Here is a 10,406-nt window from a genome sequence, read left to right as displayed (position 1 = left end):
AAAGTTACAGTGAAAAGCGATAGTATTCATACAACACTATGCACTGTATTGATCGATGAAAATAACCAGGGCTGCATATTATTAAAAATAATAGCCCGTACTTAATAGTAAAAATTAATTCTACTCTAAAGTTAAAATAAGATTTTATCTGCTTTTATCTTTAGAGTCTACTTTGTTTTGACTATATCCACTGGGCAATAAGTTCAATAATTTTACGATAACACTTGAAGCTTGATGAAGACATACATACCTATCTCCAAATGCAAGTTAGTGGAATATTAATAAAATATTTTACACTTTAGGCTTCCATATTGTGGGTGTTCATAAATAATCACAACCAGATGACCAGGCAGGTGTGAACAGCTACATTGATAAGGTGGATACTTGAGAATAATTACAAATACAGCCAACATATCCAGTGAGTTTATGCGCGAAACTACAAAGGAAACAATTCCCACCATAATATCAAGGCACGTTGAATTTTAAAATATACGCAGCTTGTCGTTTTTGCTCTAATGCTGCTATCTGTTTAATGTGCCTTGCATAAAATAGAAAAATAAAGCGTTATATTTGTATTAAAGACAAGTTTATTGTAATAGCAATTGCTAACCGACTTCAAAAAAGGAGGAGGTTATCAGTTCGTCGGAATATTATTTTTATTTATTTTTTTAATCTATTAGGTTTTTGTGAATCACATGAGGAAGGCAGTTTTTACTATGGACTTTTGTAACAAATTATAAAAGATTGCTTAGCTCTCGCTGAGTCATTGCATATTTTGTCCATAATATTAAAAATGAAAGTTGTTTAATGAATACACTTTTGTAGAATGTTTAAACTATGTATGTATGAACATGGATTACGTACATATGCATTCATATTAACTATAAAATATGTAATTCAGATATCCAATGAAACTAAATTATTTCCTTTGCACTGCAAAACGCTCGTGTTATTTCATATATTTAATCCATGCCTAAACTTCTTTTCGCAGCAAGTATTTTCCAATCCTGCACTTCAATTTGACGTTTGATGAGTTCCAGATTCCTTTCCATTTCAATTTTTTTAAGGCGTTCCATTTCTAAATGGTGACGCTTTGTTTCAAATAACAATCTGTCTTGACACCCTCTTAAACTTTCGATTGATGCCTTCAAATCTTTTAGCTGACGTTGGACTTCATTGTATTGATTTCCGCTCAGTTCTGGGCCACCAGCAAAGTTATTAATCATTTCATTTTGGACGTTAAACTCCATGGCCAATAAGTCATTGGGATTGATTTCAAATTCATTTGCACGACTTCTCTTATGTATTGGTGTAGTACTTTCCGGTCTGCTTTGACCGATGTATTCGCAAACAGATGAGTTCTCTTGAAAACTATCTTCTTGTTCAAATGGTTCTTCTTTAAAAACTTTGAAAGTTACATTTGTGTCTCCCTCAATCTCAGAGAGAGTACTCTTTTGAATCATGTCTGATTTGTTGTCTTCAACAGGCATTGCCAAGTTCAGAATTGACTGCTCCAATGCGGAAAAAATATATATCTTACCTCCATCGTTGTTCTTTCTATTTTGTGCATTTAAAATAGCCTTCTTCCGCACATACCGTTTTTGGTCAATCCATACCTAAAATAAATACCGACTATTAAACAGATTATGTACAGCAAATCTTTACATAAACGCCGGACCAGTGCACCACATGCATATATACATATGTACATCTATATACATATGCATGTGGACAGCACAGTGGTCGTGCGGCCAACTACCTTTTTCCATTCAAAGATCGATTTTATTGGCGGCCCCAAGCTATTTAAGTAATTATTCAAATCCTTCCAGAATTGCTGGGTCTTTTCCTTGTTTTTCTTCTGAAAACTTCTGCCTATATCAGCATTTTCCACCATTGCATTTACCAAAGCGTTCAGCTGCGTTTTATTAATGGACCTTTAATAAATATAAACACACAGTTAAAACAGGAGGCAATTCAAAAATAAAATATTCTTACATTTTTTGAAGATTTGGAGTTTTGTGAAGAAAATTGCATTTCGTGTGAATTTATTTGCGTTTACAGCAAAAGGAATTTTTCTAACTTTGAATGTGTGTGGGAAAAAGACCCTGGGAAATTCAAAATAGGGAACTTTTTCATGGGAAATGGCATTCGAATTAATTGGTGTTAAGCGTTGCCATACTGCGGACAAATCGAATGCCACATTGATGCCACATAGCTGAAGCAATTTAGGAATTTAATTTTAATTTTTGTGAGCTAATTCATTCTTTTGTCTAAAAAAATACATGTAAATACACAAAAGTAAGAGAAAGCGAAAGGTATAAAATAAAAAAATGGTTCCACCTTTTCGCAAGATTTTCAGGGAGGCATTCACTTAATGGCATCACCATGCGTAAAGGGGATTTTATCAGATGACTGTCAAACTTCGGCTATGTTTCTTTACTTCTCCAACGGAAATTGCCAAAGAGGAAATGAGATATTCAAAAATTTAAACACCGGAAATAAAAAGATACTATTTAATGGCTAATCAATAGTAAAATAATTCGAGGAAACGCAGCCTTATACAGGACATCATTATAATTTGTTATATTCAATTTATATATAAATGAACGCAAAAACTATTTTTAATTTGGACACCGTTTGAACACAACAATTATAAACATGCCAACATTCGAGCTTCCGTAATACGCACAAGGGATTCCATTTTTATTAATCTATTGGGCTAGTTTTGTATGTACTAATTATCCTGATGCATTTTATTGATGGAGCAATACTTTTCAGAAGACAAAAAAAAAGACCAAGCATTTCTGGAAGGATTTGAATAATACGCTACAATTCCCTAAATAGCTTGGGACCACCAATAAAATCGATGTTTGAATGGCAAAAGGTAGTTGGTTGCAAGGTTACTGTGCTGTATGTATATTATTTATATATATACACACATGAGTCGTGCCGTCATAGAGTACACGCACTGGATCGGCATTTATGTAAATATTTGCTGTGTATTATTATTGTACCATTCGCATTCAGCTTTTTAAACGCAGTTTAAGGGTTCCCCCCTTGACTTGAAATCATAATACTTGGTCGACGACATGAAAGACAAAGTATCCTACTTTTGTAAGATCACAACAACGGACTTGCTAGACGCATGCAGATTTTTTAGACCGTTGCAGCAACAAAAGGAAAATGCAATGGGTATAATTCTTTCCATTTCAAACGGGCACTAAAAGATTTTGATTAAATCTGATTTTTGAATTTTTATTTCAAATAAAGTACACAAAGCCACAACAGAAATTAGCAAAAAAAAAATTTTTTAACAGAAACAATACAAAAAATATTACGAATATTTAGTTTTTTTAGTCAGAACTCGGTAGTTTTGTGGAGCATACATCGAAAAAATGCAGTGCAATTCGCTGTGAATTCATTCGTTTAAGCGGAAAAGTGCAATAACATTTCGGTGTGTGTAAAAAGAATTGTTGTTGCGTTTTAACTATGAGTTTCCACGAGTGTTGCAATGCAAATACGAGAACAATAAAGAGCAAATCAGTAATTTTATATATGTATGTATGTAAATCTGCTATGCCTATTTTTTATACATCTTGTTTTTAGCGCATAGATAATGAATCTACTGATCCGTGGAAATTTAACAAATAGGTATTTTATCATTGGCATTTAAATTCCCTGTTATTCAAGTGTTGCTGTAAAAGATATTATAGTTTAATTTTTTTCATTTTTTGTTTAGAGTTCATATTAAAATTTAAATGAAATCTAGCACTAAGCTGTAATAAAACAATATGGGTTAGGTGGTTGTGAGTTAGCTCTGAAATTCCTTAATTTCAGAACAATACTAATTGAGTTAATATAAGTAATGTATCCTCACTGCCAAATATTGTTCCGTTTTTATATTTTAAAGATAAATCAATAATATTTGCGTGGCTCTAGTCATGGATGTTGACTGCGAGGTTTGTTAATAAACTAAACAAAAATTCTGCTCTATCCTGCGAAGCCTGGACGTGCATATCACGATTAGATTAGTCAGTCACTTCGACAGAATCACGCTTCATTGAGACGACCGCAGATATGTACATGTGTATTCATGTTATTGTTAAATTATTTAATTTTGTTTGCATTGTTGCAACAAATCAATCCTTTTTACTGGCATTGATGGCAGTCTTCTCATATAAGCACTATATAGATTTCATTGTTGCTGCATTTCCAATGTATGTTGCGTTGCGTACGCAAAAATTTTGTTAAATTTCAAATCAAACAAATTAATTTTTTCAGTCACTAGAATTTCGGACAAGGAGTTTACACAATCGGCGAAAACGTTTAGTTTTCCTTTTTTCAAATTTCATGTTCCATGGTAAATTCTCTTCTTATCATCATTACTCCTCGTTCTTGATTGAGTTGAACGTTTCTTTCATTTTTCATTTTTCCATAACTGCAACGCACCAATCCAATTTTTGTCGATTGCAGAACTAATCCCTGAGTTTTTTCATTTTGAGTTTAAGCTAAAACTGGTAAATGGTAATTTATATAACTAAATGCTTTCAGAAATATGAAGTAATTGAAAACTGAGGAAACTTTCAAACTTGTGTTTGTTTACTGTTTTTACACAGCGCGGTTTATTTTATGGAAATTCTGAAAGTAATCATCATTGAATGAGTCTTCTAGCAATTTAAATGCTTTTTTCTGAGATGAGAGATCGAGCCCTAACCGCCAAAAAGATATAAGCGAAATTTTTTCAAACTTTTTTTGATGCAGAGTGCATCTATCGGCTGACTTCCTAAATGCATCAATACAAAGCATCAGTCTTCCTTTGTTTCTAAACTATAATTGATGGAAATGTATAATATGCGCAACCACGTCCAAATGCCAAATTGGAACTTAGTTGTGCGAATTGGACATTTGTATCAATTATGTATTGATGCATTTAGGAAGTCAGTCATGCTCTAGGAAAATGTCTGCACCAAAAATTAAAATTTGTAAAAATATTTCGCTTACATCTTTTTGGCGGGTCGGGCTCGATCTCTCATCTCAGAAAAAAGCATTTAAATTGCTAGAAGACTCATTCAATGTATGAAATTTCAAGAGTTCTAACTTAGAACTTCTAAGTGTCGTGCTATGAAAATAAGTAATGCATCATCGTCATCATTCCCAAAGGTTTCAGTTGAAGACTTTGAAAATATATCATTTCTCGATATTCTTAGTTTCCTCGAATTTAAGACTACAAGAATCTTAAAAACAATATTTTAAGGCAAATGAGAAGAATCTGAAAGCTTACAATATTCTAATTCTAAAGGTATTTTTCGTTTCAAATTTATCACCGACAAACCTTTGAGATGACCACGATATGAATATGTATGTTTATGTAAGTTATGTTGGGAAAAATACTATGTTTATATATTTCTTACATATGTGCATTTACAACATTTCAGTGTACAATTTAATAATACATAAACAGCAGTTTAAGAATTATAAAACAAACTTTAAAGCGCACCTTTTAAAAATTCAAAACTCCAATTTGTGCAAATAAGCATAGCTCTCCGAATTCTTATAGAATCCTTGAAGACGTCAAACTAGAGTGTAGCCAATATTTGCTGAACAATGTACTCAACTCTAGTAAAACTACTAAATAAATTATTACAGTAAGTCTAGATTTTTTTGAAAGCGTTCGACATACATAACAAAAGCGTAATAATACACTATATAGTTTACATATTTATGAACATATGTCGGTATGTTGTATTGTAAGAAAGCAAAATAAAATAATAATTATTAATGACTTCAAAATAATCAAATTAAATTAACGTCATCTACAAATAGTTTATTGTAGCTGATAATGTTCGACAAATGTACTCGTTTAGTTTATATTGTAGTTCTGTTGCTGATAAATGTTATATATTTTTACGTATATGTAATTTTAGGTGAATATGAATGCAATACGTAAAATGAATAATTCAAATTCTGCTCAACTTGTTGATCAGTAAATAATTATGATGTTTCTTTGAATTCAAATTCGATACGTTTGTGAAACAAAAATATTACATAAAAATATTACTTGTTTTTTTTTTTGGGGCTACAACAGCGTCCTCCTTTATTTGTTTTTGATAAGGCACTGTCGTTGCTTAATTTGCTGCTGTTGCTGTTGCCGTTACTTTTGTAGTCTCAACGGCGCTTTGCTGTGGCTGTGTTCTTAAGGAGTTATTGCGCGATCGTGGATTACGCTTGCCGCGCTGGGGCTTGCCACCGGTTGGCGGAGATGGCGATTTGGTGGTAGAATCGGGCAGCTGTCCAGCCGCAGCCTGTTTGTCACCGCCAGCTCCTTGCTCGCTACCAGGACGAGCGCTGTTGCTACCCTCGTTCTTTACGTTGCGTACTAATTGTTCAATATGATTATTTTATTGGAATATACAACTAACTAAATGATTATTTTCTATTACCTCCGCGCCTATTTCGGCGACGATTGTTGTTTTTGACAATCGGCTTAATAGTCGTCTTTGCTGGATCGAAGTAACTGTCAAATAAATCGGCCAGCTCCGTCTTATCTTCAGGTTTCAGCTCTTCAATTACGTGCAGAACTTCGATCAAGCCATTCTTTTGTTTCTCGCTCCAAATTGCATTAAGGGTTTGCAGATCATAGCCTTGCTCAGCTAAAATGATGCGGAATTTAACAGCACGCACCCGATGATAGAGAGTTGTTTTGAAGTAGTTCAAAAACACAGGACGGAACGAGTTTTGGCGCTCCAAGTTCTCATTTTGACTCTGCAATTCATTCAAATCGCATTCGATGGGTTGTGCATACGTTTGTACAGCGGCAAGCAGATTCTCCAATGCAGCGGTTGAGTCTAGCGGCAACTTGTGTTCCTCGTTACTTAACTGCAATGCTACTTCGTATGCTAACTTGGCACGTACACTAGCACTGCCGTCGAACAACTCACGCTCGTGTGCCGGTACACCTTTGTTCAATGGTTTTTGAAGGATTTGGCCCTCAGTGTTGCCAGTTGTTGAGCTGACATTGTTATTTGCTTCTCCCTCAGATGCGTTATTGTTAACTTCATGCACCTTGGCACTCAACACTTTGGAGAGTTTACGCAACGTGTAATGTTGCAATGATTCATTGTTATTGGCTTTGGCCAAAGTTAGACCATTGGCAAAAGATTTGACTGTGTTAAGGAACCTGTCCAGCAGGTTGTACTTTTTAAGCGATTCCAAAATCATATATGGAATGAATTTGCGTTCCTCATGATAGACTAGAATTACACCTAGCGATGCTGCATCCTTGGCTTTAAGCGCTTCCAGCCAATCAAGAAAATCTTTCAAGGCAGCGATTTCCGACTTAGACTTGATAATCTAAAGTCAATATTGAAAGTAAAAAAAAATATGTTTAAATCAATCAAAAATATGCAAAAAGAAAATGCAGGAAGTATGGAGAACCAAGTTGTACATGCACATATAAATTTATTAAAGACGCTTTATTATTTCTTACCTTATAGGTTTGCATTGATTTCAACATACGATAGAATCCAATAGAGATCACTCGCACTTGGTGGCGTTGACGAGCAGCAGGATTCAAATTCATGTATGGCATGATATACTGTTCAAAATGATCTTTTGGTGTATAGGCGGCCAATTGTACGATCTGAGAAAGAAATTAAAGCACCAGAAATTCGTAATTTCAAAACTAGAATTCTTTCTTGCTTGTTAAAAAAAAGTATATATATATTAAAGGCCAATGACTTTTAGTGCAGCAGAACAAATCGACGAATATGATAACAAATACCTAGTCAAAAGAAATAAATTCAGTTATATAAGCACAAACAAAATAGTAAGCCGCCAAATTCGTGAATACAAGTACATGACTTCATAACAGTAAAGCGGATTAGATGCTAAGCGGATGCATCAGCTTTTTGTTGTTGTTGAGCTCTTTCTCTTTAATGCGCGCATGCCAACAGTTTTTTTGTTTTTTTGTGCATATGCACTTGGGAAATCAGAAAGAAAAACTGTGGTAATTTTAGTGGAGCGCCCTATTGGCATTGTGTGATTTAAAAAAAGCGCCATAGTTTTATACGAAAATCGATGATAAAAAAATCAATGAAAAAAATTGAAAATGCACATCAACATATTATGTATGTATAAATATCCAGACCTGACTGTAGTTAATTTTTTACTCACATGTATGTATGCATACTTACTTCATCGATGAGCCGACGTCCCGTTGTGTCAATATCGATGCCCACCAAAGTGTATTTGCCCTTGGCCAAAGTCTTGCTGGCGTTAGCTGCATTGATTATGCCATTGCTTATTACTCCATTAGCGACGGCACTCGCGGGAGTATTGACTACACCATCTTGACTTGCATTCGTTGAAGCGACCATTTTGTAAAAACTCCCAATAAAAATAATCCAAGCGAAATCGGAATAATTCGACTAGTTAAATGCGCTGAAAGTAGGCAAGGTCGAAATTTTTGAAAAAAGACCTTATAAAAAAACGTAAAATGGCCTACAAATCGAGATTTCAAGAGATTTCAAAAATCGTTAAAACAAATTTTCGTGAAACGAAACTAATTACGCTAATGTCGCATTCGATTTTTGTAGATTTACGCTCAATACCATTGCAATTGGCTTTAGCATTACTAATTTCTTTCATATATTTTACCTAAAGCAGCTGAACTCCTTTTTCTTTGCTAACAAAACGAACTTTTCTGAACGAACTAAATGGATTTTTTTTTTTTTAAATTTCGATAGCGCCTCACAAAAGACAATTAATCCTGTGAATATAGAAATCAACCTGAATTTAGCAAGTGGTTTTTCTTAACAACTCAAAATTTGAATATAAATGCAAAACGATATTATAATGAATTCTCCAAAGTGGAGTAGTGCATCACTTCTTTTATTGTATGCTTTAAAATAATGAATATTCCCACTAGTATAACTTTACAGTTGGTAAGTAGAATCGATTTGATAGTTTATTTATACGCGTACCGCGCAGCTTGAATTTCACGGACCAAATAAACCAGCGGCTGCTGGTGTCAGGCGTTCGAAGTCTCGTGGTAATTCGAAACGGAAGTACACGATCATAGTCTTTGAACAATCGTTTGCGCGAATGCAGGTAAGGATGAGGGCGAAAGTAGAACAATTAGATGGTTGGATAGGTTTCTTGAGTGCTTCTATTCTTTGCTTTGAACTCGCTCGCTCAATACGGTACAATTCTCAGAGAACTTAGCGACAAATCTATGCAGGTCACTGCTGCCCTCTAATCTTGGCTGATATCTTCTTCTACTTCTTACCTTACTTCAGTTTCTCTAATTGCTGCATGCAGATTTTCACTGTACGGAACGGTTAAGATTTGGATAGTGAATTTTAGTTGCTTCAGGCTCCCTTTTACTGTTTATACACAAGTATGAACTATTTTAGAATTGCCGAGTCTTTGACTTTTCCAGCGCGTAAAGGTTGTTAGCATTGGGCGTGTATAAACTAAGCGGCTGTGGCAACTGGATGGTGTGGCGTCAGACGTGAACGCACCAATAAACGAAAAAATTCGTGCCAGACACAAAAGCTAAATGATGGCTGATTTTAAGCGTATTTGTGTGCATTTGTATCTAGCAATGAAACGCCCCAACCCCAAGGAAGATTTGTTTGGAAAATCAGAGCAAACCGACGTGACCTGCTGAGCTTGATTGCTGTTGGCTCGAATATTTTATTATCATGCACCAGTACGTGGCATCAAATGTTTTTTAATCATTTATTCAAGTTCTTCCTTGCACAAGAGACGGTATGCATTGGAGCGCCAGACATTCTTACCAAGTATCAAGCACCAGTAATTTTTCACAGCTAGGTTAATGCCAATATGAAAATCATTTCCAATGGTATTGCCATCAATACTAACCTGTACCGGGGAAAAGCAACGTAGTATTGAAAGTTACTTCCTTTAAGCTATGCGAATTTCAATAAAACACTTTTAAATGCAATATTTTGATGCAGCCGTCACTATTTTCTGGGCCACGATGCAATAACCACAAACATCAAAAGTTGGTCAGAAAATTTTCTTATTCTAAAAACGGCTGCGCACCACACTTACAAAACTGATAAGAAGCAGGGCTCGGACGCCCAAATGATTCAAAACACGGAGTAAAAATAAATCCCTTGAAAAGCTCAATGTGATTGTCCACACTTGCCTGGTTATCAGATTATCTGATTAAAAATATTTTTTCTGTTGATGTACAACAATAAAATACACTACAGAAAAATTAATTTTAACCAGATAACCTGATAACCAGGCAAGCGTGAACAACCACAATCCGGGGATTTCCTTTCTTTTATGGGGACGCCCCCTTTGTGAAAGGGTGCAAATAGGTGCGTAAAGCTCGAATCAATTAGAACGGATCTGACCGGTAGAGAAGAAGCGAT

The 10,406-nt window shown here is 34.8% G+C and overlaps 2 protein-coding genes across 3 annotated transcripts; both read right to left on the bottom strand.

Annotated features, from left to right (window-relative positions):
- Positions 1-672: 672 nt before the first annotated feature.
- On the bottom strand, positions 673-2,105 carry LOC118742590. Its single transcript, XM_036474782.1, has 3 exons — positions 1,996-2,105; positions 1,760-1,934; positions 673-1,616 (listed from the first exon to the last, which is right to left on the bottom strand). Coding segments are annotated over exons 1-3 (831 nt in total). The 5' UTR covers positions 1,998-2,105; the 3' UTR covers positions 673-962.
- Positions 2,106-6,061: 3,956 nt separating this feature from the next.
- On the bottom strand, positions 6,062-10,100 carry LOC118742586 (maternal protein exuperantia). 2 transcript variants are annotated; one of them, XM_036474773.1, is made up of 6 exons: positions 9,886-10,100; positions 9,801-9,830; positions 8,193-8,439; positions 7,487-7,639; positions 6,441-7,350; positions 6,062-6,376 (listed from the first exon to the last, which is right to left on the bottom strand). In XM_036474773.1, exons 3-6 carry the CDS (start codon positions 8,373-8,375, stop codon positions 6,126-6,128), a joined length of 1,497 nt encoding a protein of 498 aa, XP_036330666.1. In that variant the 5' UTR covers positions 8,376-8,439; positions 9,801-9,830; positions 9,886-10,100; the 3' UTR covers positions 6,062-6,125. The 2 variants fall into 2 exon arrangements, with proteins under 2 accessions (XP_036330666.1, XP_036330665.1); XM_036474772.1 differs by lacking the exon at positions 9,801-9,830.
- Positions 10,101-10,406: the final 306 nt, after the last annotated feature.

This window comes from Rhagoletis pomonella, unplaced genomic scaffold (genome assembly GCF_013731165.1).
Source record: "Rhagoletis pomonella isolate Grant_MI unplaced genomic scaffold, Rhpom_1.0 Rhpom_scaffold_00007, whole genome shotgun sequence".
Lineage (NCBI taxonomy): Eukaryota > Metazoa > Arthropoda > Insecta > Diptera > Tephritidae > Rhagoletis > Rhagoletis pomonella.
Note: the sequence above shows the minus strand (reverse complement) of the source record. Positions and strands in the feature narration are given on the sequence as shown.